This window comes from Brassica napus, chromosome C1 (genome assembly GCF_020379485.1).
Source record: "Brassica napus cultivar Da-Ae chromosome C1, Da-Ae, whole genome shotgun sequence".
Classification (NCBI taxonomy): domain Eukaryota; kingdom Viridiplantae; phylum Streptophyta; class Magnoliopsida; order Brassicales; family Brassicaceae; genus Brassica; species Brassica napus.
In genome coordinates this window covers 30,838,317-30,865,199 of record NC_063444.1, presented here as the reverse complement: position 1 = coordinate 30,865,199, position 26,883 = coordinate 30,838,317, and the positions used below count along the sequence as shown (strand labels likewise).

The 26,883-nt window shown below is 38.5% G+C and overlaps 2 protein-coding genes across 7 annotated transcripts; both read right to left on the bottom strand.

The window, feature by feature from the left end:
* Window positions 1-6,221: 6,221 nt before the first annotated feature.
* LOC106374757 lies at window positions 6,222-8,232 on the bottom strand. Of its 4 annotated transcripts, none has more exons than XR_007318522.1 (5): window positions 7,794-8,232; window positions 7,560-7,706; window positions 6,872-7,468; window positions 6,652-6,793; window positions 6,222-6,590 (listed from the first exon to the last, which is right to left on the bottom strand). XR_007318522.1 is itself a non-coding variant. In XM_048745852.1 (4 exons), exons 1-3 carry the CDS (start codon window positions 7,977-7,979, stop codon window positions 7,337-7,339), a joined length of 465 nt encoding a protein of 154 aa, XP_048601809.1. In that variant the 5' UTR covers window positions 7,980-8,216; the 3' UTR covers window positions 6,222-6,793; window positions 6,872-7,336. The 4 variants fall into 4 exon arrangements, 1 of the variants encoding a protein (XP_048601809.1); XR_007318521.1 differs by having other exon boundaries at window positions 6,222-6,553; XR_007318523.1 differs by having other exon boundaries at window positions 6,222-6,793; window positions 6,872-7,011; window positions 7,094-7,468; window positions 7,794-8,229.
* Window positions 8,233-9,742: 1,510 nt separating this feature from the next.
* On the bottom strand, window positions 9,743-13,258 carry LOC106374754 (putative F-box protein At1g53550). 3 transcript variants are annotated; one of them, XR_007318520.1, is made up of 3 exons: window positions 10,710-13,257; window positions 10,500-10,594; window positions 9,743-10,349 (listed from the first exon to the last, which is right to left on the bottom strand). XR_007318520.1 is itself a non-coding variant. In XM_048745851.1 (2 exons), the coding sequence occupies exons 1-2, from the start codon at window positions 11,957-11,959 to the stop codon at window positions 10,319-10,321; spliced, it is 1,281 nt and encodes a 426-aa protein (XP_048601808.1). In that variant the 5' UTR covers window positions 11,960-13,258; the 3' UTR covers window positions 9,743-10,318. The 3 variants fall into 3 exon arrangements, 2 of the variants coding, with proteins under 2 accessions (XP_048601808.1, XP_022550650.1); XM_048745851.1 differs by lacking the exon at window positions 10,500-10,594 and having other exon boundaries at window positions 10,710-13,258; XM_022694929.2 differs by lacking the exon at window positions 9,743-10,349 and having other exon boundaries at window positions 10,497-10,594.
* Window positions 13,259-26,883: the final 13,625 nt, after the last annotated feature.

Sequence of the window (26,883 nt, the reverse complement as noted above, 5' to 3'; positions counted from 1 at the left end):
TTTACCTCACTCTCAGTCGCCACTCTCAACAATCGTTGATTCATCTGAGGAGTGATACCCGTTGTTACCTCTGAGAGAAAACTATCAAATCCTGTCGGCGAAGTGGTACTAAACAGCTCTTCAAAATAGTCAACAGCCACCTTTTCCACTCCAATATCTTCTGTAATCCAGTTCCCCGCAGCATCATGTAAGCCAACAATCCTATTCCGAACTCGTCGTTGCTTAGTTAAGGCATGATAGAACTTGGTATTTAGATCCCCCGAAGAGTACCACATATTCCTACTTTTCTGGTGCCAATAATCTTCTTCATCCTTATAAGCTTCTTGTAACTTTCTGGAGACCTCCACAATATCCTCCTGTGACCTAGCATTATCTGTCTGAACCTCCTCGAGGGCCTTTTGTAAATCGCTTATTTTCTCCTTGCCATAAGGTGGATTATTTTTCCGCCATTTTGCAATTTCATGTCGACAATTGCTAATTTTTGCTACTATATCATCCTCGCTACGAATCCTATCATCTGACCAACCCGTCGTAATGGATTCCAGAAGCCCCTCTTGCCCTACCCACCTCTTATCAAACCGAAATTGCCCTTTCCTTCTGTGAACTTTATCGTCTAGATACGCCACCACTGGTCGATGATCGGATGCCACCAAACCTAGATATTCTGTGTAAGAACAGGGAAATAGAGTATGCCACTCCTCATTTGCTAGAGCGCGATCTAACCGACACCTTACAGGGAAATAGGTTTAATTGAGCAAAAATCTCTCTAATCTTCTAGAAAAGAAATAATATCTATGATCTTTCATTACAAAACGGAAACCATCAAAGGAATGTCTCTTTGTAGATCACGCCCACAAAATTTAAGTGGGAAAAGGGATCTAAGTGAGGACCAAAAGACTCTTCAAAAACTCTTTTTTCTTGTAGAGTTGTGGTATTACATTACAAAATTGAAAAGTACATATAAATATAGATAAACATAGAATGTATATATTAAAACAGGTTTACAAAATATTTGAACCGGTTTGTAATTTCAAATTGGTTTACACCATTAAACAAAATTAAAAAAAAAATGCAAAACTAAACCTAATCTAGAGGCCGCCGTCTTCTTGTTGAACTCTCAACAAAAAATACAAAACTAAACCTAAACTAAACCTCCGCCTTTTTCATCCTGCCTCTTCCACCGTCTGTTCGTCCATCTTCCTCCACCCCGTGAAGCTTCTTATCCGTCCTCCTCCATCAAGCTTCTCTGCCTCCTCCAACTTTCTTTACCAAGACAAAAGCAAATCGAAATCAAAACTCGCAGAGAGAGAGAGAGAGAGAGAGAGAGAGAGAGAGAGAGAGAGAGAGAGAGAGAGAGACAGAGACAGAGAGCGAGAGAGAGAGAGAGAGATTTACCCGTGACATAGCGAGGCAGTGATACACTAAAATTGGATCTTTGTCTACTGTCAAGTTAACAATGTAGTTGTAATATCTTTAGATTCAATTCCAGAGGACCAGTTCACACTTTATCTTATTGGAATCAAAATTTAGCTAAAACGAAGTTGGGGTTTTTAAAGAAGTAAATAACGTAAAGATCAAGTAACATGATTAGGTTGTTTTGCGTTGATTTAAAGGCGCTAGTCTAGGGTTTCTTCTTCAGGCGCTGTTAACCTGTAACAGAACTCGAAGTAGCAGAAGCATTTCTTTTGTGTATTGGAGGAAGACTTGAGCTATGAAAACAGCTGATGTCACGTCGAAACAGATTAACGTGTAAACTGAAGCTTCACTGAAAACATCTTGATAAGCGCATCCTGCTTGGCAGGAGTAAATATTAAGATTGGAAAATAGGAGTTTCGTATAAAGCGTTAATATGAGACTGTGGTGATTACCTTTTCTCGTCAAGGAGGAGCATGTCCACATCCATTAATTAGCTCGCCCCTTTTTTCGCATTCCTCACCTCCCAGAATCCAAGCAGAGAGTGGACCTCGGTTGTGGTTGCACAGCTGCCAGCTTTCAAATCCGCACGCAAGATGCAGGAATTCGCCATTGTTGGACTAAGTTATGAACATGGATAAATGTCCTGAGAGTGGTTGACGTTGTGGTGTTCATGGCTTGAAGGTTGGAAGATTTATACTCGAGTTTAAGTAGGTTACTTTGGGAGACGATGAGGTCGACTGAATGTTTTTCAGAGTGGGAGGAGAGGGTTAATCAAGTTGAAGCTAGTATTAAAGTTTGTATTAACGCAAGTTGGAAACGTTACGGTCACTTGATCGACGTCGCGTTAATTGGAAAATCGGCAGCTGAGATACAAAGCTGAAAGATAAGAAGATGAACCTTAAATCTTACTGGGCTTCGATTAAATGATATGTGAAGAAAGCCCAAACACAAGTTAAAAATAACAAATGGAAAAAGGCCCAGCGAAAGTTGGAAGGTTTAGTCACAAAACATTCGAAGACTTGAAATATTGTTGAGGTGCCACGTGGCAACAAAGCCCCCCCCCCCCTCTTCAGAGTGACGTGGACAGCCTAAAAAGGCAGATACTTCAACTTTATAGTTATATATTTCATCATGCGCAAGGCGCAGGTCTTACGCTAGTGGAATTTAATTCCATGACTCATTGTGCGTTAGATATCAAAGTCATAATGAGTATTTGACCAAATAAAATACACCAATATACTTTATTAGATTTATAGTTTTATATTTGAGAAACATAAACTATTTTATGAATCAGGTTTAAAACATATTAAATCTAAATTCAAATCTAAATATCCAAAGTGACTCATTTGATAAATTTATATAGTTAACCCAATTAAAAGCTATGCAATCTTTGTATATTATTCACTTTGGACCTCCATTTTTCATTAACACAACTTTGATTTTGACAAACGAATACACTAACTCAAAGTGCTCACGATGATGATTACATCATGCTCACATTCCGATCATTTCGACATACGTCTCCGTCGAATAACCCATCGGAAAAAGTTTCACATCATTTTGTCAAAAACGAGTTCCAACAATCTCCCACATGAATAGAAATGACTCTAGACACATTAAAGAAAAAAAATGACTTTTGAGAATACGAACGAAAAATCCACTGCACGATGAGTTGGTAGCATATTTCAGCCTTGAACAAGTCATTGTTAATAACTATCGGATTTACTCGAACAGGATGTGGCCATGACGTCTAAACCGAGACAATAGCTATAACACAGCTTCATTCTCTCGCAAAACTAATTTATCTATCGTGTTCATTTTGGCCGTGAACATTCCTGGTTAATTATGAGTGAACTTAGAGAATATAGTCTTTTCTTCATTCTCCTAGAAATGGCCTCATGTACTACTCAATTCATATCTCAAAACATTGGACTCAAATCATTAAAAGCAAATGCTTATCTTCTATTCCTTACATGTAGCATTGTTTAATCATCATAGGAACTGAGCATAGACCGAAGTCTTACAGTGCTTTGAGCAGATTTAGTTTGACTTAGTTGTCTCCTTGAACCTATTTCTTGGGATCTCCAGTCAGTTAGGTAGAGTTACCGCAAAACCTCATTTAATTCACAGGCTAACCCATTCCTCTCGATGATATAACAATATGATCTCATGACGCACTTTTAATAAAAAAATCCTAGGTTGTCATCATAGTGAACATAATCTCTTGAGATTAGTGGAGATCAATTGTCTAACAATTTTTGTCATTTTTTTTCAGGATACAATTAATCATTATACACAAAAATCAGTGAATGACGCTAGTTTTTTTAATCATAATGTGATAAGTATCACTAGGTTCATTTGACATCTTGCCAATGATTTTATATGGTAAACAAAGCTTTCCCCACATTTCTTGAGAGAGCTCAAAAATATGCATATTTACATTTAACATCTCTTAAGAATTTAGAAACTTAATCTACAACTCATTTAGATTTAAATGAATAATTATTTTTTGAAAATTATTGCAATTTTCTTAAAAAATGTATTTCACTCTAAAAAATTTACACTTTTCATGCAACTACTTTCATAGTTTTCTCAAGTCGATTTTTAAATCCAACTTATATGCTTAGGATTTTTTCAAAACCATATTTTTGCTTTTTTAGCAAATATACATATCATGACAAGATATTATTTATAGCATCAGAAACCACCATTATATATGGTTATTCTCAACCGTATTGAGTTTAAAAACTACAATACTCAATCAGTCATATTGATATGAGATCACTCATTATTTTGACTTGGTCAATCTTTTTTTTTTTCCGAATCGTGTTAAGCATTGATAAAATATGAATGTTTTGATCATTATCAACAACATTATATTTTCTAATGGAAAATGATTCATATTTGATAGACTTCTCCCAAACTTAATTTGAGACGTCGATTCACGAATCCATTTACATTCATATAACATGATCCCTTAAGAACCAAAATGTTGTTTAGGACTATGGTTCACCGTATTTGAAACTTGAATCATTTTTCCTTTCTCATGATCAAGCATTTAATAATCAAATTTAGTTATTCCAACAAATCTGAACAAAAAATCAAAACGTTAGTCATTCTCATTCTTGATAATTAAAAAAATAAGTTGTCTTTAACCAAGTCAAGCATTTACACATTTTTGACCATTTAATAATAAAATTCAAGATACCAAGCAGAATTTCTAAAGTCTAAACCGTTCAAGCAATTAATATTTTGCAAAAAAATCAATCGACAACTAAATTTCTAAATGGTTGTGCAAAGAATTGAACGATAACAACACTTGCTAAATTATACCGTCAATGATTTAAATCCATTTAAATTCTTACACTTGAAAGAATAATAATTTAACACAGAATCCATGCAAGCTAATGAGGAAAGCTAAACGCAAAGATTAATAATAAACTGCAGCCGGCAAAACAATTCTTAAATTCCTGAAAATTAAAAAATCAGGCAAAAATCAAAGAAGCAAGCAATGTTCAATTGATAGTCAAATGAAACTCCAAATTGCATAAATGAAACCAAAATGACCAAAATGTTTCATAAAAGAGGTAAATATACATTTATACCCCTAAGGTTAACTAATCAAAACCTTAGGGTTTAGATTTAAGGGGAAGAAATTGAGATTGAGATTTAAAATTTTATAAAATAAAAAATAAATATTAAAAATTTGAAAAAATTATAAAACAAAATTATAAAAAAGTTTGAATTTGAACACATATAATCTAAAAGCCATTGTATGATCTGTTTGTGTTGAAAAGCGGAGAAGTGTGGCTTGAATGGATAATGGATTCATAAGGTTATATAGAAGAGGGAGGGGAAGAAGAACATCGATGGGATTATGTTGAGGATTCAATGCTTTGGGGAAGTAATTGATTGTAGCAGTAAGTAAGATGTGTTTAACAACTGTGGACGGTAGAAGCGAGGCTTCAAGAATGTGATCATGTGATCCTCAAAGAGAAATGTTCTTATTACCTTGTTAACTCCGAGTTTCAAGAAGCTGTGGTAGCAGCCATTGTCGTTGCTTCAGGTTTTGTCACGGAGCTTTAAACATTACTTGAATATATTTAAAAATCTCGTAGTTGATCAAATTTTGGTATTTTTGTCTTTGTAATTAAATGTAAGTAAGATGTATTGATGGTGATCTAAATATATCAACCAAGCTTGGATTATTTTTATTTTTTGTTCAAGCTTTGGATTAATTAATTAAAGATTTTTTAGTGTGGGAGTTGAATCCAATGGCTAAGATTCTTTAGCTTGATTGTTTTATATCCCTTCGTAATTTAATACGTCCACCTATCGTCAACATCGTGTAAGAACCACCGCTGGATCAAAACCAAAGAAATACAAACGGATGAAAGAACCGTCGTTGTATGTTTTGGCATAATTGTAGTTATTAACTTTGGTTAGTTATGCTTCACATGAAAATGTAGTAATCTTTTGAAAACCATTTTTCTACCTCGCAATTAGTCATACTATAATGGCTGATTTATCGTCATAATTTTCCTTCAAAAGAATGTGAGCATAAGTATACAAAGAATTCGTATAATACCAATAAGTAATTAGACGATTAGCTTAATATTAATTCAGGTCACTACTGATAAGTAACTCAGGCTGATTGATGAGCTGGAAGTGAAGCTGGCATGGCACTGTGTGAAGGTGACTCAGTTGATTAAACGTTAGAATCAGTTAGCCAACAACTGAATCTTATGTAACGTACTCATCTTCTTCATCTAGGGTTGGCCATTTTCTAGGATTGTATGAAACACTGAGAGAAATCTCTTGTAATTGGGCTCAAGGTCATTAGAAATACTGAGATTGTAATTCCTTCAAAAACAATAATAATACACTACTTGTGCTCTATCATCTACATATCATTTCTTGAGCCTACCTTTACACTCTTTGTATTTCCAAAGCTGTCCTCTTGCTTTCTTCACTCGAAACTTTCAGCTGGAACCCTACGGTCTGCATAGAGAAGAAGTGTTTTGATTGTTTTAGGTGTCAATATTCAAGACCATACCTGAAACTGGTGAGACATTTTCGAGGAGGCATAGATGCAACTTCGCAAGCCAGTCCAAAGTCAGCAATCTTGAGGATATTGCTGGTCACCAGCAAATTCTCTTCAGAACAAAAATAAACTAAAACAATTGTTAAGTAAAAGAGAGGCCATTGAGAATCAACATGACAAAATATACATACTTGGTTTCAGTTGCCGATGGAAATAACTATTTTTATGCATGTGTGCGAGGACTTGAAGCATCTGAGACATAAAAGTACTTATTTTTCCCTCAGAGAAAGGTCGTTGTTCCCTTTCTTGCGTTATCTGGTACAGATTGTGGTCCTGATCAAGGTGAACACACCAGTAGGTAAGTAAAACATGTTATAAAGGGAAAAGAAAAGCAAATATCATCTCTACTACCATGCACTCAAAGATGGAAAGGTGGATTTTGGAATTCGCCATGAGTTGATGCTTCACTTCAGAAAGATTTCGTTAGATAAGGAGATGCAGAAACGGGCCATTTCCTCTGGAGCACAGTGACCATATATATACACCAGAGTCTACATATATAGAAGGTATAGGCTGAATTAAATAGCACATAATGGGGGAACTTGATTGCAAACAATTATTAAGATGATTAACTCAGTTGACTGAATGGAGAGGAAACAGAGCCAACGGCAGTTACGCAAGTCTGTTCATATTCGAAACTTGTATTGTTGCTTAGAGCTTCTTGTCTGGACCTGCAACCAAATTACATAATGGGTCATTAGTTCACTGGAAACAAACAGACGTGGCTGGATTGATAATTATTGGACTGATAATTATTTGTAAGCCGAAAACAACCGTGTCTGACGTGTCAATTGAAGAACCTTTGATGAAGTTAAGTTATCTAAAGCTTAGACTGTACTCAAGAACCCATGTGCTATGATCTAGTTGCAGAACCAATGTGCTCCATTTAGTTTTCCCCCACGAAATGTTGGCCTCACGTACCGAGTAACCAAATCTCCCCTCTGACCACTTCAAGAAGATCATCAAAAACAGATATACTAAACAAACAAAAAGCATAGATATTTTGAATGTGATAGTCAAATGAATTAGCTTTAGTAACATTAGTAACTCGGCCTGATAACACGGTGAACGAACTTGAGGAGAAACCAGTACCAAACAATCCACCTGTCTGCAAAGGCCATCCCCATACATTCACCTCTTCAGTTACAGATTTATAGACACTTCTAGACTTCAACATCAGACCATCCTACAAAGAAAAAAGCAGAAACTTTCAATCAAACAAATAAAACTGAAATATAAAAGGCTAAGCTAAGCTTTTAAAATTTAAACTTACCTGATTGATTCTCCAATTGGAATTGGAACCTCTGCATCTCAAAAAGTTTATACTTTTAGCAAAACCCATTAACTCATCTTCCAAGATCGTCACTTTCTCGCCAACATCACGACCAGAATGAGATCTGTCATCAGAGATCCTCACTATCTCCTCTGTAAACTCAGATTCTAAAACCCCTTTTCGCATCAAACTAAACCCTAACTCCAAATACAGAGCCAACACAACCACTTTCAGAACAGAGAAAATCAGTGATCTTCTTATCTCGTTCTTCTTTGTCTTCCTCCTCCTCTGTTCTTTCGGTTTCTTCACCAATTTCTTTTCTCTCAGGGGATAAATCGAAGCGTCAAACGACGTTGCGGAGTGAACGATGTGAATTCCGACGGATTATCAGTATTGACTAAAGGTTCTTTAGTCGACATAAGAAGTGCTCACGTGGCAAAATAAAATGTTCTGATTGGTCTAATATATTATCCTACGTGGACAGGCTAGAAACACTCCATATTCACCTTTTTAGTATAGGATAGATTCTCCAAATCCTGTTTTAATAACAAAACACTTCACAAAATAATCAGTTTTCGTTAGTATAATAATACAAACGAAAATTTACAGAATTAAGATTGTAGAAAGATAATTTTGAAATAATCCTATAGATCTGATTCCAACATCTTTAACATGTTCTTAAAAAACAACATTTTACAAATATCAGTATTGTTAGTGCAAAAATATAAACAATATTTAAAAAATTAAGAGTGTAAGAATATTATTTTACTACAATGGAACAACTGATATTTATAAAAATTAAAAGAACATAAATTGTAATTTATAATACCGAAACAAAGGAATAAAAAAGAATTTCAGAGTCGAGATGATTAATCTCTTTCCTTATCTTAAAACGCTTAGTAGTGCGATGGTTTTATAGCACTCAGATTCTGAGAATACAATTGCACAAATATTCTGAACTGCGTCATTCTATCAGAAGCCTAACAAAACTAATTTTGTGTATACTCTCAAACTCAAAAGAAAAATCAAAGAGGAAAAACGAATATGGAGGATTGTATGTTTTTCTCCGTGGTTTCTTGAATAGGTCGTGAATTTAGGTTAACAACTAAAAATCCTAAACTTTCAAGCGGACACCCATTGATACGATCTTGAATAAGTTGTTTTGCCCAAGAATCACTTTTAAAGTGGTTTCTGCTGATACAAAAACACCTTAAGCTTTAGAATACCCCCCTTGAAATTCGATTTCACATCGATCACTTTTCTGAATAGTGAATACTGAGAAAATTATCAAATTGTTTCGTCCCATTATTAGCACCTTCAAGCCTTTTAAGTTTTTGCAAGTTAAGCAGTAGCATGTCATGCTTCTTCTTTCTTTTAAACATATAAGTGTTTCAACAACTTGAGCTTTTAGTTTGACTTTCTCCTTAGCTAACACTGAATATGTCTCAACCAGCTTGACATTTGTAGTACCTTCAAACATATTCTCCAATGTTTTTCATGCTTTCTGATCTCAAGCATATTGAAAAATCAATTTGAAGTGGCTTGCATCAATAACATTATAAATCGAAGTTTTGTCCTTAGAGTTGCAACTTGAGGTCTTCTTCTATGCAACAGTTCACTGATTTCTTGGCTTAAGAACTTCAACCTTCTTATCATCAACCATCACCGGATGACTCCAACCAAATTCAATAGAACTCCAACAATTTTCATCAAGACCACTGATAAAAGCTTGCATTTGAACCTTCCAATATCCATAATTGGATGAATCAAGATGAGGTAGTCTTGTTATAGACATCCTTTGTTGATATGTCTCCATCAATTCAAATTAAAAAATTGTTTCCTTGTTCTTGAATCAGTTCTGTCCTCGCTTTTTAATATCTCACCAGTGACTTAAGTGACCAGTTCTGATATAAACAAAACACAAGTATGTCGGCAACTATTTCAATTGCTTGCCTTCTGTTTTTTTTTTTTTTTCTGGGAGTTATTTTTCTTCATGATGGACGTCATGCTTTCGTAGTAATCACAAAGTTGCACTCCAAATTTTTCTCTAAGAAAATATTTTTCTTATAAGGGATAATTCTATTTCCTTTTCTTTTTCAAATAAATATTATTTACATTAAATATAAACTTTCCAACAAATATATTTCTCCTTTTCTAAGATAAAATAAAATTTGTACCTCACAGAACATAAAATCTAACACATCCCATCTTCTTAACACAAGTCTGTACTAACTTGTGTAATACTCCACGAACTGATACAAAGCACTTCAGAAATTACAAGATGAACTTGGATAAGACCAAAGTGTTCAATTACATCACTGTGGGCGACCTGCTGCTTTTGGTTCGTCATGGCGGTGGACTAACCCCTAGATTGTGACCAAACGTAAGAGGCTCGTTCAGTTAAAGTAAACCCGATCTTATTCTTCAACCACACTCCTTAGTTGCGCTTTGTCAAAGCTTCATGCCTAAATATCCTCCCAGCAAAGATCTCTGATCTTGATTCTTATGCTTTTGTGATTCTCGAATCATTCTTTATGCCCATGCGAGTTAGGGAAACTAGATAGTCAGAAGAAAGGGAAAGAGATTTTGTTAGAATCTTTCTTCTCTGTTTTTGTAGACAGGGTTGAGGAAACGTGGACCAAATACACGAAGAAAGAAGATGAACTAAGGAATCTAAAAACAGAGAATATCAGGGTTTTGAAATACCAGGACTGCTATATTAATTAATCTGTGATATTCCAGTGTTAGGCAACTTCACGCTGAAGAGTAATCAAGCCATCAAATTACAACCAACCTCTCATCTGTTTTAAGCCAACAAGAGGCAAAATAAAGATTTTCTCTTAAAGTAAAACACATTTTTTATTCATTCAAGATTGTTTCAGAGACAGAGATAGATCAAATGATTAAAGCACTTACATAAGCTTCACATCCTCTACATAGTTTGCAAATGTGAAAGCTCCAAAATGATCAAACTTTTCCAATACTGGGACCTCAAATGTTACTCTTCTGATAATCTTCTTCTCGAGATTGTAGTAAAAGATGTTGAAAGGATTGTGTGTATACATTCGGTATAACAGAATTTCTCCGCTACCAATCATTCCAGCAGGGCGCACATAGTTGTCCCAGTTCAGCGACGCATGAGGCGATACGTAGATACGCTTCGACCATGTATGTTTAGTGGCATCCTCCAATACCCACAACTCAAAATGCTTACAGGCAGCGTCACAAAAGTTAACACCTAATTTACCATTGCAGTTTATCAGAACGGAATATCTATGGATGGGCAATCCTAAAACGTAATCAACGCTGACAAAGCTGAACATCTCAGACCTAACATCAAAGCAAACAATCATATGTTTTCTATGTTTAACCAAGGCTGGATAAAACAAAACACCATTGATGCAAATCCCGTTCTCGCAAATCCCGTTTTCATCTAGAGGGTAATGAAGTGTGCTGCATTGGAGCTTCCTCCATGCTCCGGTCCCTAATGTCAGGACATGATACTTTGCGTAAAAAGATATTTTGTGTTCAGGGCTGCCACACAACCTGGTGATACGCAACACCTTGAACTGTTTATCGATAGGATCATATCCAAAACAGTAGTCTGCTTTGCCTCTTACCCGCTCCTTCAAGTGGATACCTTCTATGGTCAGTTTTGGTGTGGTTACAATCTCTCCCGTGATGGGATTAGAAATCACAGCCCACGACCAATTCTTACCAATGTGTTGACTACAGACCAGACCCCGAACAGGCCGACATAACTGTTGCAAATCTGAGCCGAGGTTGATGTCGTGACGAGTGGCTACAATGGCTGAATTGTTGTTGTTGTTGTTATCAGGGTTTTGATGATGTTGAGGCGAAGAGTAGAAGAACAAGTTAGATCCGACTTTGAAGGCGAATAGGATCCTCGGTGTCTCATCGGGAGACTTGATAGGGAACAGCAGGTTGTAATTTGGACGGCGAGCTATGGAAGACCAGAGCTTACACACGCAACGACATTGAGCTATAGACTTCAATGGGAGTCTCGACAAGATATTGATGATTACATCAACAGGAATCGAAACGGAGTAACGGGTTTCTTGCCCAGGGATTGAAGACCGTTTGTTGGATCCGGAGAGGTTATCGTCGGAGATCGTTGACCAATTTAATTGTTTTCGTTGTGCCATGGGTTAGGAGGGGTGGTTGAACCCTCAGGTCTCCGTTTCTTTTACTTAATTTTACACACCACCTAATTCGTTAATATTTCTTTTCCGGAATGGTTCGGTTCAACTCAATAGTCACAATGATTGTTTTTTGTCATCTGTTTTACAATGATAACTACTGATACTTGCATTTTATTTTTGATAACTTTACATTTATCTGTAAATATATAAGAAATTTAATCTCTTTTTAACTTTTATTTTCAATTTAAGCAATTATTTTCTGCTATATTAATTATTTTGAAAATTAGATACTTTTAAATTATATATACAAATTAAACGATCATCGGGAGGAAAAAACCCCTTCTTCTCTCTCTATTCTCTCTAAAGCGGTTTAGTAAAAGATCAACGACGGTGGCCGGTGTGGCCTTCGCTGCCGGTTACCATCTTCCACTTTTTGCTTTTGTTGTAAATACAATCGATCTTCATGATAGATTAGGTCTTCCGCTTGCCGGATCTTGCTTTCGCTAAGGCGACTTCGGTTCCGCTTCGCTAGGCAATTTTGTGTAACTCAAGCTAATCGGAGCTTCTCATCATGTCTTCATTTTCTATCTCCGGTTTGCTTGAATATCTCCTCCCCGTGCAAGTTTAATTTCTTATTCCGGATCTTCGACTTGCTCTCTTGTGATCTTTGAGTGCTAGATCTCTTCCATCGGAGAGTAATATCTTCTTCCTGTTGAAATACGTTGGGAAGTTTATCCTTCTTGGTTGAGAGTCGAAGTTAATGGATGAAATCAATCGATTGGAAGTGGATTAAGTAAAGTTGGGGTTTTGTTATAAAACGTCCCGACATATGATCTGTTTTTTAATCGATCAGACCATCCCAGAGTTTAATGATCGAGGATCATTTTAAGTTCAAATTAGAAGAACCGGCGAGCACTGCATGTGGGTTTCAAGACGGATTCGAAAGAGGCGAAAGATCTTCATGCGCCATCTCCAAAAAGACCACCAGAGGGATGATCGGAAAGTTCAACGGAACGCCGGTGAGTAGAACTGGATATCTCGGGAAGCTTCTCACCACCCAAAGACCAGCCATTTCCTTGGCACGTGTATCTTTTGTATAATAGTTATCTTTAACTTCTGGGTTTTTAATGTTTGTATTGGGCTTTCGAATCCTCTTGTACTGTTAAAGCTTTTATAAAAGCAATGTTGACAAAAAAAAACAATCATCGTCTTTTGTGTAACTTTTTCTTTTATCAGATCTTCAAGTACTTTGGTTGAGACTTTTAATTAAAAAATTATTTTGAGAAATTAAGCTATGTATTCGGGATTTTATTATATTGTAGCCTGATAATGAATATTTTTTTAATGTATTTGACTAACGAACTAGAAGTTGGTCAAATGTTTTCGCTATCTATGAATTTTTTTTTTAAGTAACATATTTAATATTTAAAAAACCGGCCCGAACCGAGAATCAGGTATCGGTTACAACTTTGAATCCGACAAAATAACCGCATCTAATTGTCCTCAACTAGATTCCCTTACACAAACCTAACCCAACACAGTTCACTAGTTGATATCAATTTCCACGGAATCGTTCACCGTTCTCAATCGCAGTAGACACATCCCGGGAAAGTGGAATAAACTCGGAGTTACCCGAGTTACCGGTGCCTTCCCGAGCCTAGGAGACCGCTTCCTTCCTAGTTGTCTTCCTGCCAGAGTAGCTAGATCCCGACGACTTCATCATCATCGCAACTGACACGGTCAATGAAGCGCAAAACACCAGACTGTCGGGAGAGGAATGCTTACCGTCAATTGCCGAGGCCACCAACACGTCTACACCCTCCAAACCAAAATGGGATGCACTGGTTGCAAACTCCGAATACATAGTCTTCATAACCTGCAAAGAGAAGAAGATGCAATCTACCAAGACTCCAAGTAGAGATCCCGGCATTGGGATGATCGATCTTCAACCGGGTCTCCAAGCTACGAGCAACACCAACAGACTCATAAGATGCTACCCGCAGCTTCCGGTCCGGATCAGAGAACCTGATCCAGTACTCCCTGAGCTCTGGCCAACACATCGGTGGAGAACCGAAAGCAAACACCAAAGCAGAAATGAAGACGCCACGAACCTCCCGCGAAGAGGCTGGGCTATGAACCGGAGACGAGAGAGATCTAGCAAATGGAGAGAAGCCGCCGGAGGAGAAGCCATGTCTGCCATAGACGACAGAAGCGACAAAACATCCATTAGAACCACACAAAGACTCACAGAGAAGTAACAGCCACACGACCAATCCTTTGTGCACGCACTACAAGAAAACGTCTCATATATAGCATGAAGAAAACGCTATTGCAAGATAGCGCAGCGTTATGGCGAACGTTGTATCTTCCCCCGCAATCTTTTCTCGGACACTTTAGATAGCGTTTTATATATGCTATGTTAATTAATTCTTTCGAAAGCGCTTTATTAGTTGTGCAATTGTATAAGTTATAATAGCACATAATAATCGCTATTATAGATTATTAAAAAAAAAAAAAAAAAAAAAATTTTAAAATTTGTATATATCGAAATTCTTTACAAAATAACAAAAACCTAAACCTTAAAACCAACAATGGACATTCTCTCGAGCTCACTTCACCTACATTACAAAAACATAAATATTTACATAAAAAAATAAATCAAACCGGTTTACGCTAAACCTAAAAGAAACAAAAAAAAACCTAATCCTCCGCCTCCACCTCCTCTGTTCGCTTCCTCCGTCAACCCCTCTGCCTCCTCCTCCATCAAGATGTAGCAATGTCGTCATGGCTACCAAGTCTATCAATTGTTCCATCTTTTAAATCGTACCTGACAAAACAAACTTTCAATCATTGAAATCTCCACCGAATTATGTATAAACCAAAACATAAAGAGGTTCAAGGGTTTCAGATTATGATACCACGGATTCTAACACCTCGTTTCTTGCTTGGTAGAATGCTCTATCAAGAACAAGGATTGATACGTTGAAATCAAAGTTAAAATTATTAGCTCAAAAGAAATGTCGAGAAAAAAAAAAGTGTCATTATGTAAAGGTTAAGTATATACCTCATCCTCACGATCCTCAAACGTCCTCCGTAGTTAATCTCCAACAATGAGTCAATAATAGCTTCTTGCTCCATTCTTTCTTGCTGCACATAAACAGATTTTTTGTTGTTATTATTATCATAAAGAAAGAAGAAAAGCTAATCAAACTGAGACCTTTTTCACCATAGTCTCATAACAGTCTAATGAACCAAATAATTTTAGGCTTTAAGCAGAGAGAGATTACTAAGGTTCTGTTTGTTTCACCATTTGTTTCGCCATTTGTCATCTCAATCCAAATGATTCATTTGTATGATCTATTCAAATGATCAATTCAAATTTCTGTGACTGTTTGTTTGTCCATCCAAATAGTTTATCTAGATGAATCATCTAAATGGATCTTATGTTTGTTTCTTTATTTTCATTTCCATCCAAATGAGTTTAGTAAACAAATTACCAAAATACCCTTTTATTGATTTAATAATATATCTGATATTAATTTTAACTATATTACATTTAATTATTTAGTCTAATATATTTACATTATAATTATTTTAAAATTAACGAGTTTTTTTTTGTGGTTTTGGCGGGAAAATAAGATTTTTTGGTTTTAGCGAAAAAACGCATTTTTTGGTTTTGGCGGAAAAATAATTTTATTTTGGTTTTGGCGGGAAAACGCGTTTTTGCGGTTTTGGCGGGAAAATATGTTTTGCGGTTTTCGCAGGAAAACACGTTTTTGCGGTTTTTGCGGTTTTCGCGGGAAAATGAGATTTTCGGTTTTGGTGGGAAAATGAAATTTTCGAATTTAGTGGAAAAACGAAATTTTGCGATTTTAGTGGGAACACGCGTTTTTGTGGTTTTGGTGGGAAAACACGTTTTGGCGGGAAAACGAAAATTTTCGGTTTTGGCGGAAAAATGTGATTTTGCAATTTTGGCGGGAAAACGAGATTTTGCAATTTTGGCGGAAAAACACGTTTTTGTGATTTTGGCGGGAAAACATGTTTTTGTGTTTTGGCGGAAATTTACGTTTTGGGGTTTCGGCGTGAAAACATGTTTTTTGTGATTTTGGCTTGAAAACACGTTTTTGTAGTTTTTGCGGGAAAACACGTTTTTGCAATTTTGGTGGAAAACACGTTTTTACAATTTTGGCGGGAAAATGTGTTTTTGGGGTTTTGGCGTGAAAAATTAGTTTTCAATTTTTGCGGGAAAACGCATTTTTGTGGTTTTGTCAGTTTTCGTGTGTGACAAAATGATATTATGTTTAGATTTGTAATTTGTGAATTACATTAAGGGCATAATAGACATTATACTATTTTGAATGAACCATCTCCATTCAAATGATCCAAATTGGTTAAACTGGATGGACTTTAAAATTAAGCCTAAATTTTCGAAAGTCATCCGGATGATCTATCTGAATGAGTTGCACTTTTAGTGTCTAAACAAACAAAACTCTCATCTTCATCCAGATGGCTCATACAGATGGAGAAACAAACGGTAGGAAGAAAAGAGGAGTAACTTACACAAGAGAAGACCAAATCTCGAACCATTGCTAGACCTTTGCTAGAATCCACCAATGAGAAGCTTCAACACTCAAAAAATGGTTCAGGAAAAACACAAACTGATGAATCAAGTTCTCTTTTCACTGCTGAAGACCAGCTCGAGCAGAAGATCTGAATAGAGCTTAGAAGCAATGGACGCCATATGGGAGAGAAGCTCGGGATCTGAGCCGTCGTCCTCTTCCTCTGTCTTCTTCGTTTCCGCTAATGGGATAGAAGCTCAGGATTCGCTGCCACCGCCTTTGACGCTGCTCCGCCTTGCCACCGGAGAAGAGAGAGAGAACGAGGTGTGACGGAGATGAGGAGATGCGACGAACCCCTAACAAGAAGTCTCGAATGGAAACAAGTAAATCTGAACCCTATAATCAGTAGAAGAAGAAACAAATTCTCAGAAATCGACCTGTGGATCAAGGCCTGTTCGAGACCCGTAACGATGACGACGAACTCAGACCGGTGGTGATGGAGACGAACTCATACCGGTGACGATGGCACAAACTCAGACCGGTCTCTTCTTCCTCATGCAATCTCTCATCTTTCTCTGTCTCATCTCTCTTCTCTCTGTCGTGTTTGAGAAGAGAAATGGAGAGGACAAAACACAATCTCCCTCCTTCTCATAATGCAGGAATCAAGATTAACTTTCATATCTAACAAAAAGATCAAAACTTTACTTGATTTGCTTTCGTTTCTAACGAATCTAAGAGAGAAGAAAAAGAATTGGAAGATAAGATAGTGACGTAGAAGAAGATGAGATAGATGATAAGAAATCTGAGACTTTGGATTGAAATATTTAATGGTTTAGATGAGAATCCTTGTAAATGAGGTTAGACCAATGAAAAAATTCATTTTCTATTTTTATTTTATTTTATCTAAGAATAATGAGAATAAGAGGGAAAATGGATCACAAAAAAAAAATAAGAGGGAGAATGAAATATTTGACCGCTTCTTTTTCACTAAGTACTTAGCGGTAAAGTGATTATTTTTTCGTTTAGGAAAAAGATAGCATTTAAACTTATAAGTGCTATTATATATACTGTTTTTTATAGCATTCACATACAAATGCTATCTTAAACTATGGATTATGTCAACGATAGCATTCTCGAACAAAACGCTATCTTCTTATGCTATCTTTACCCCCTCCCCTTGTAGTGACGTACGCGCCGACGAAGAGGTCCGCCGTCTCCACCGAAGGCAGTTAGACCAAGTCTTGATACAAGACACCAAGTATCAAGATGACAAGAAGAACAAAACGCTCCACTCCAACTCGAAGATGAAACTCTTCGCTAAAGCAACAAGAGAAAAGACCAGAAGAGCGTACCAGAACTGAGTCTCACGCACCACCACTGCCACGACCCCCTGTAGATCTACAAAACTGAAAACGAGATCTGACGGAGCCACACCCGAAAAGCCGACTTTGTTCACACCCCCGCCCTAAACCGCCTCGTTGAGTGTCCAGTAAGCATCACGACCGCTGGATCTATCACATCCCGGGAAGATCTAGGGTTCCGACGACGAGAAACCTTCCACAAAATCAGACATGTCGACAGCAAGGAGAGGTGGGCGAGGAAGCAAAGGGAAAAAGAGAGGAAGGGGAGAGATGCCTTCGGCGAGAGGAGCTAACATACACCGGATGCACTGCCGGTGCCTCTGTCGCCGGAGCTAAGAGGGGGCTGAGAAGATGTAGAGATGGAAAAGAGAGTCTTGGGTAGAGAGAGAGGTTTTTTCCGTTTGATAATTTTTTTTTTGCTATCTATGAATTTGTTAAGTGGTTATCCGATTATTCAAATCTTTCATATGATTGTTTACTCATTTGTTCGAAACTTTTTAAATACATATTTAACTATTCTTTCAAAGAATCAATTTTAAACTTATCATTTAAAATTTTAAACTCGTATTTGTTCATTCACTTTGTTTTAAAAGATAAATTTGTTATGTGGTTATCAGGTGCTTGCTGGGGTCAAAAGTGAACGGTATACTTTGGGTCGGGCTGTTGGTCACGAAAGAATATTGTTCTCGGGTAGCTGGTTCTTTGAGACTTGTGGTCTTTTGTTTATGCTGATATATTTTTGTTTGTGTTATACTGTTCTTTTAGAGCTGTATTTTTTCTGTGCCCTTTGAAGTACGAGGCTCAATGAAGTGCATCGTCGAGCGAGGTGAAAGATTGAAATGACATTTTTTTCTTTGAACTTGAAGAAGAACCATAGACCGTTCTTTAGTGCCGCAAGAGCGATCCTTCATTTAGGTGCATACTTTGAAGTCTCAGAATTTGTTGATGTACGTCTGTAGAGGCTTGAATAGTTCCTGCCTAAGATTCCATAGGTCGGCCACGGTTGCTCCTATTTCTGTGGCGACGGAATACTGATACGAGTTTTAGAAATGATGATATGAGTTGTGTTGATTTGTTGATGGAGTATATTTCGAGACCTGCGAACCATTCTAGAGCATGTCTGGTAATATTTTCGGCAAAGAAGAGGCAGTAGCCAGCCTCTTGTCGTTAAGGTGAACTCTAGATATGGTATGACTATCCGGAAGGCTCAAATATGGGCTTTTGGGTTGGTATTCCCAGAATATTCTAGGAACTAGATTTTTCCCACATCGTGCAATCTTACTCAAGCTATTTTGTTCATGAAGAGAGTTTTTCGTGTCTCTTCTATCACTATCGATGTAACGGACCAAGCTCGTTGCCATGTGCATGATGGCGTGTATTCATTGGAGCTTGGCATTGTTTCTTTCTACATAAATCTGGAATGCTCGGAATCGATGAAATTTCTCGGGTATTTCCTTTGCGGGTTGAAGTTGGAGAAATCTTGAATGTGTTTTCTTCTGGTTGTGCTCCTTTATTGGGTATGTCGGCGGCCTGAGCGCGATATCCGTTTAGGGCCAATGAGAACCCATTCTCGAGATTTCAAGAATTTGTAGGTGGCTCTCGAGATTGTGGTTCGTGTTGCCTCTTGGCTGAGTTTCTCTGGGTGCGAAGCGGCGGGCTCTCTGCCTCAATTTTGTACCTCATCGAGACCACTGAACCTTAAGCTCTGATGAGCCATCCTGGGTTGAGTTATCGACCTCTAGGTTTCTTCGACTTCTAACCGAACAGATCGGGAGCTGGAAGACTCGTGGGTTTCAAGTGCTCCTTGGCTTTTTCTTTGAGCCACATGCGTTTGGTTCATTGGATCTTGTCGATTTCTTGACCGCTCGAGAGCTTAGGTTCAATGTGCGGTGAGCTATCTCTCGGCTTGCTCCAGTCGACTGGCTATGGTTCGGTGTGCGATCTCCTGACTTTATGATGCAGCTCAACCCGTGATTGCAGGAAATCAACATGAGACTGCAAGCAATCACAACTCCTCCTCCCATTCTAATAACACTTACCTTTTAATTAAGTTGGCTTTATTTCCTTTTTAATAGTTAGACTTTTTTCTATTAGGAAAAGGAAACTCACTAATCCTGTTAGGATTAAGACTTTATTAGTTAGTATATAAAGAGACCTAATCGATTATTGAAAGACACCTTTGAATTTATAAGATGTTGTGTTTTTAAGATATTTTATAAGCACTGCAAAGAATATTCACGACCTTGTTCTTGTTTTCGAGTTACCTTCATCATCAGGTCAATGATTTAGAGATCGAACCCTTGATCTTTAAGTTTCATAGCTTCCGTTCTCCATCAGCTGGTATCAGAATCAATACGTTTCGGGAAAAAACATCACGTTTTCAGTGACAAAGGAAATGGGAGGCGCAGTTGATGAAAACCGGAATCAGAACCTGGAGGGAAGCACGTCGGAACTAACTGATTTACATACTCTACTCGTCGTGCTGCAGACGACAACATAATCTTTGATCCAACAACTAGGCGACACTTTGACAGTTCACCTGGACGCCTTAACCACAGAATTGACGACTCGCTTGGACCGTCAAATCCAGCACGTTATTCATGCTCCACCACCGCCAGCTCAGCAACAATTTTCTCCACAGCATCAACTACGACAACAAAACCAACCGACACACCAACATCGACATCAACATCAACTTCCTCCACCACACCAACAGGACCGTTAACAACAATTCCTTCCGCCCCACCCGCAAGACCGACAACATCAACATAGGAACCAACGTCAAAATCCAATCGAAGACAATGAAGATTAAATTCATCGTCGCATTTATCATATGAGGATCTGAGGCAACGTGATAACTATGACAGCCGCTGGAAAGCTAGCTTTCGAGTAGATATACCAGAATTCCATGGAGGTCTTCGTGGCGACGATCTTATTGATTGGCTAGTCTCAGTTGAAGAAATCCTTGAGTTTAAGCAAATACCTCTGGATCGTCGTGTCTCTCTTGTCGCCATGCGTTTTCGAGGCCATGCTGCAATGCGGTGGAAACAACTTAAGAATACACGTTCACGTACATGCAAGAAACTGATTCACTCTTGGGAAAAATTGACTAACCATCTTCGCCAAACATTTCTACCGCATAACTATGAACAAACCATGTACACAAAGCTGCAAAAACTGCGCCAAGGTAGTCACAGCTTGGATGAATATGCTGAAGAATTTGCATTGTTATTAATTCGTAATGAGATTCATGACAGCGAAGTTCAGTTAGTTTCTCGTTTCATTGGGGGAATACGACCACAACTACAGACGGCGATGGATTAATCAAAGATGAAAGCAATTCGAACATGGCCTGATTCTACGACCGTCACAGAGGTCCAGAGCTACCATAGATTAGCATCTTTTTATCGACGATTTGTTAGCCATTATGACTCATATTACTAGTTGTATGAAGGAAGGCAAATTTTATTGGACACCAGAAGAAACTGCAGCGTTTGAACTCATCAAAACAAAGCTAACAACTGTTTAATTCTCCTCTTGACTTACTTTTCCGAGACCTTCGAGTTTCATAGTAATGCATCAAAACTTGGAATGGGTGCAGTTATCAGTCAACGTGGATGGCCGATTTCTTATTATAACGAGAAAATAGTCAGTGCATGTTCGCGTTATAGCACTTATAATATGGAAATCTATGCGATCGTTCAAGCTATCAAGCTTTAGTGAAATTACTGGGTCCATCACATATTTATTTTGTTTGTGAATCATGCATTGCGTCATCTTGATAGCCATGCCAAGGCTTCTTCTTGTCATGCCTCATGGATCACGTATCTACAACGATTTCCCTTTTCTATTCGGCATCATTATGGCAAATCCAACCGACTGGCTTATGCTTTAAGCCGTGGTCACAACGTCCTCACCTTGATGCACACGTCCGTTACTGGGCTCTCCATTTTGGCTGCCTTACATCCAGAAGATAAATTTATTTTGGACGAGCATTAGTTGAAGCAACTATGTGAGTTTCAAAAGATTATACATTACACGATGGATTTATGTTTAGGGGATTACACATATGCATTCTGGAGAGAAGATTGCGTTTGAAGATTATAAAGGAATTACATAACGAAGGTCATGTTGGACGGGACACTACTCTACAACTCGCTACATCGTCCTACTTTTGGCCATCAATGCGTAAGGACATCAATGTTTTGTGGAGAATGTCCAAAGTTTGTCAACTCGCCAAAGGAAAAGCCTCGAATGCATGATTGTATCTTCCTTTGTCTCTTCCGACTCAGCCATGGACTGACATAAGCCTGAAGTTTTTCCTTGACCTTCCGCATAATCAGCGAGGCAACAATTCTATTTTTGTCGTTGTCGATAGATTCTCTAAGAGGGTCTGATTTGTCCTTGTAAGAAGACTTTTGATGCTGTCAATATTGCAGTCCTCTTCTTCCGTCAGATTTATAAGTTGAACGGATTACCCTTTTACATTGTTTCGGACCGAGATCTGAGATTCTTAATTCATCACGGACATAGATTTGGCAATGAGCGTGGAGACCATGCTCCGTAATTCAGCCATCTCTTCCTGGTTCTGCGCCCATGGGCAGAGGGGAGACCAGCCGTGCTGCTTGCACTCGAGTGGTCGCGTTGCCGATGGTTTGTCGTTTGCCAGATTGATTCCAAACCAGCTGGTAGTGGTGCTCGTTGTGCTTGAGCCCCACCGATGGTTTGGTTGGTTTTCTCTGTCCCTGTAGCTAGCATTTTGTTTCTTGTGTAAGATCTGGGGAGATCGACGTCAATGGTTCTTGGTTCGGTAGGACCAGATGGGACTTGTGTGGGATCCAAGATCACGCTTAGGAACTTTAGATCTGATTCTTAGCAAGGATATTTTTCGTTTATCTTCCCCACAGATGACGCCAAAATATGGATCATATAACCCAAACTAAATATTTGATAGTGATTGTTTGTAAAGATTAGGGAAGAAATAACGCGGATAACAATATCCTCATAACACAATGAGGTAATTAGATTCCATTTGATAAAAATGGTCTTTATTAATAAGATATGATTGGAGTAAAATGAAGGCTTACAATGAATGAGATTCCTAGGGTTTAACGCGCGTGTCCTCTCTTCTTCCTTCGGTTCTCTTTTTATAATCGCCCCTCTACTTGTTGTTCGAGATGTGTGGTGGGATCCAAGATTTACGGGATATTTTCTCCCTCGTTCTTATCGTCGGTCCTCGTCTTATTGACTCGGATCTGGGTTTAAAATATATTTTGAGCGTGTGCTTCAACCTTAGGTTTCTAGGTCGATCCCTCGAGGTTGAATTCTTTCTATGCCGGCCTCGAAGGAGGAGCCCGAGCCGTCACTTTGGCCGCTTCCTTATCCCTTTGATATTTTCATCCAACACTTATCCCTTTAGGATTTGGATCCAACACCTACCTTCTAGTCTATGTAGATGACATTTTGGTCACTGGAAGTTTATCGACACTAATAAACAACATCATCAAATCGCTATGAGACCGGTTTTCACTGAAAGATATGGGAAACCTACATTACTTCTTGGGGATCAAGGTGACGAGAACAAAATAGGGGCTTCATATAATGCAGAAGAAATATACATGAGATTTTCTTTCCAGATTCAACATTCTGGATTCCAAACCTGTTACTACATCATTACGTACATCAACAAAAATTACGCTTCACTCGGGTGACCCTCTTTCAAATCCGACTCAATATCGTCAGCTGGTTGGAGGATTACAGAGCTTTCACACGGCTCGATATTTCCTATGTAGTAAATTGCCTATGACAATTCATGCATCAACAAACTACCGAGCATTGGACTGCCGCAAAACGAGTTCTCAGGTACCTTTCAAGAACTCTTACTCATGGGATCCTCATGCGCAAGAAAAATCCATTGACATTACATGTGTTCTTGGATGTCGATTGGGCTGGAGAACCGGAAGACTTCTTCTCAATAAATTTGAGGACAAGTCATTTCTTGGTAATTGCGGAAGCAAAGAGATGTCTCGATCTTCAACAGAAGCTGAATATAGGTCAGTGGCAAATACAGCAGCAGAATTACGATGGGTCTGCTCACTTCTGACTGGTTTGGGCATTCAACTACAACAGGCACCTGTCATATATTGTGATAATGTTGGAGAAACATACATGTGCGCTAACCCCGTCTTCCACACTAGAATGAAACACATCGCACTCGATTACCATTACATACTGGAGACAATTCAGTCAGGAGCATTGCGTGTTACACACATATTAACTAGAGATCAACTAGCAGATGCACTAACCAAACCATTTTCTAGAATACAGTTTCATACAGATTGTAACTAGATTGGAATCACTAAAAGTCTTACATATTAAGGGGATGATAGAGTTATCAATAGTATAAAAGCATTAGTGTACATTTACAATAGCAATACCCTAATACAATACATGTATAAATACTTGTACACAGTCCTCTAATGAGAGTAAGCTTCAATCTATAATAGAATTCACATGTCATAAGAAATGAAAAAAGTAACAAAGACGGAAAACTGGGTACTAAGAATGTATGAATAGAACACTGTTAATAAATCAAAAATAATCTATGTCTATAAATTGTCAAATGTGTAGAAAAGACAATGATGAAATGGTTTCGATTTTGGCTAATTTTCTTTTCGATGAGAAATGTTAAACATGTGTTTTTGTTTTGTAACTTAATTTTTTTTCACTTACTAGGAATTAAACATTAGTCCCACGGATATAATATAGATATAGTTATCACTGTGCTACAACGATTCTATAAAAAACATGTGTTGATGGTGTAACCTGTTTTTTTTTTTTTTTTTTGCTAAAAAGGTGTAACCTGTTGTCTTTTCAGGTTTAGGGTTTTTTGGGTTTACAAGCGCTGGTAGTTACTTGTATAGATTTTTGATGTTAGAATGGTCCGTGTTACCATGATGCTGTACTGATGTATCTTATCTTGATGATCAATGGTTAATATAAGTATCTTTGAGGGAAAAAAAAAGAATTGGTTTCAATCATTTAATCACTGGAGAACTTGCATGCTTTAATTTTTCTGTAATGACCCTAAATGTAATGACTCCAAAAATTTGACCCAAACTATCCCCAAAGGCCATTTTGCCTTTCTTTAAAAGAGAGAGAGAGAGAGAGAGAGAGAGAGAGAGAGAGAAGAGAGAGAGAGAGAGAGAGAGAGAGAAGAAGAAGGGAGAAAGCTCACCTGAGCTCGTCGCCGGAGCAACCGTGTGCCGTGACCACGTTGAGCTTGTCACCACCGTTGGCTGCAGCTTAGAATCGCCGGAAACCGCCATGCAGTTAAGCTTAGTTTTGTCCGTTTAGTAATTCGCCGATAAATCTCTAACCGTTGCGAATCTCGTGCATCCAAGACCATCATCGTGTTCCTCTCGTCAAGACGAAGCCGTAGAAACCAACCACGCCTCAATCGGAGCCCGGACGAAGCCGCACGCGCCTCCCGAAGATTCGCCTCGGCGAGCGCGTGAAACACACGCGCCGCCGCCGTCCGCCGCAACTCCGCCGCCGGACCACCGTCCTCCGCCGCAACTCCGCCGCCGGACCACCGTTCTCCGCCGCAAGTCCGCCGCCGGACCACCGTCCTCCGCCGCAGCTCCGCCGTCGCCGCCGGCCACTTTCCGGTAAGCCACCGCCGGATCTCCGCCGTTGCCGCCGGTGACCGCCACCGGTGACTCGCCGGAGACTCGCCAACTCGGCCGAGTCGACCCGGTGAGTCAACTCGGTTGACTCGGTTAACTGGTTGGTTAGCCGGTTTAAATTGATTTTAATTCGGTTAGGTTAAACCGGTCGGTTAAAATCAATTGGAAATCGGTTAGGATAAACCGGATTAATTAATTAATTAATTAAATAATTCGTTAAATAATTAATTAAATAATTGATCTTTGACCAGCGGGTTGACTTTTCCGTAAATACCCGTTTTAAACCGTTCGAAAGACGTTCTGACTCGAAGTTTCGATCTGATTTCAGATTTGGAGTCCATTTGAGCAGCTGGAGTTCATATATACCACTTCTCTTCATTGCTAAGGTGAGGGCTACTACTCGTAAAGACCGAGCTAGTTTAGTACTACCATTATGGAAAGTTTAGTTTCGAAACATGGATCCGTCTCTTTGAATCGAGTCTGTTTGAGAGTCTTGGTTGTTCGTTATTGATATTGATTGTTAAACCGGAAATAAGATAATAGAGGATTCAACGGTTGATTGAAATGATTGCTGCTAAAAACTGTTAATTATATATATGTATATATGTTAGTCCATGTGCTGAGATTGCGGGGTGCATAGGTATCTGCACTAGGCCGCGGAATTTGCGGGGTACAGAGACGTTTGTACTAGGCCGTGTGATTGCGGGGGCACATGACGTCTGTGCTAGCTACGCCTTGTTTGAGAGATCGCGGGGTACGGAGATCTGTACTAGGCCGTGTGTTTTAGCGGGGTACAGAGACGTATGTACTAGGCCGCTTGTTTGTGGAGATTGCAGGGGTACAGAGTGACTACTGTACTTACGACGCTGTAGAGTTATATATATATATTTATATCCTTATGAGAAATGCGGTATGTTATTATCGCATTGGTTTGTAGCGTGTCTAGTCCACTAGACATATGTGATTGTTCTGTGTGGTGTAATAGACACCGTGTTTGCTTCATGCTAGAGCTAGGCCTACATAGTTGTAGTGCTATGAACTGAGTCAGTGGTTTGCGGTTTAGCATCCCATACCTCACTGGGCGATTCCCCTGTCGCTCCACCCCTCCTTCTTTCCCCTTTTCAGGTGAGACCGACGAGCAGGAGTGATTATACCGGACCGGTGCTTTTGGGCTTTACTACTATTGGGCTTTTGGGCTTCTATCGTTTTTCATCGCTTTTATCGTTATCGGCCTCTATGCCTTTGGGCTTTTTAATCGTTTTATGTTATTTTGTATTTCGGACTCTCGTTTATGTCTACTTTATTTTCGATTTTATTTA

Excerpts from the sequence above, each read along its gene's own strand:
- LOC106374757 (XM_048745852.1), bottom strand. The coding sequence starts at position 7,979 with ATGCGAAAAGGGGTTTTAGAATCTGAGTTTACAGAGGAGATAGTGAGG. Across the intron at positions 7,707-7,793 it reads CCAATTGGAGAATCAATCAG|GATGGTCTGATGTTGAAGTC; the intron begins GTAAGTTTAAAT and ends TTTTCTTTGTAG. Across the intron at positions 7,469-7,559 it reads TATCAGGCCGAGTTACTAAT|TGGTCAGAGGGGAGATTTGG; the intron begins GTTACTAAAGCT and ends ATCTTCTTGAAG.
- LOC106374754 (XM_048745851.1), bottom strand. The coding sequence starts at position 11,959 with ATGGCACAACGAAAACAATTAAATTGGTCAACGATCTCCGACGATAAC. Across the intron at positions 10,350-10,709 it reads GTAGAGGATGTGAAGCTTAT|TTTCCCTAACTCGCATGGGC; the intron begins GTAAGTGCTTTA and ends CTGACTATCTAG.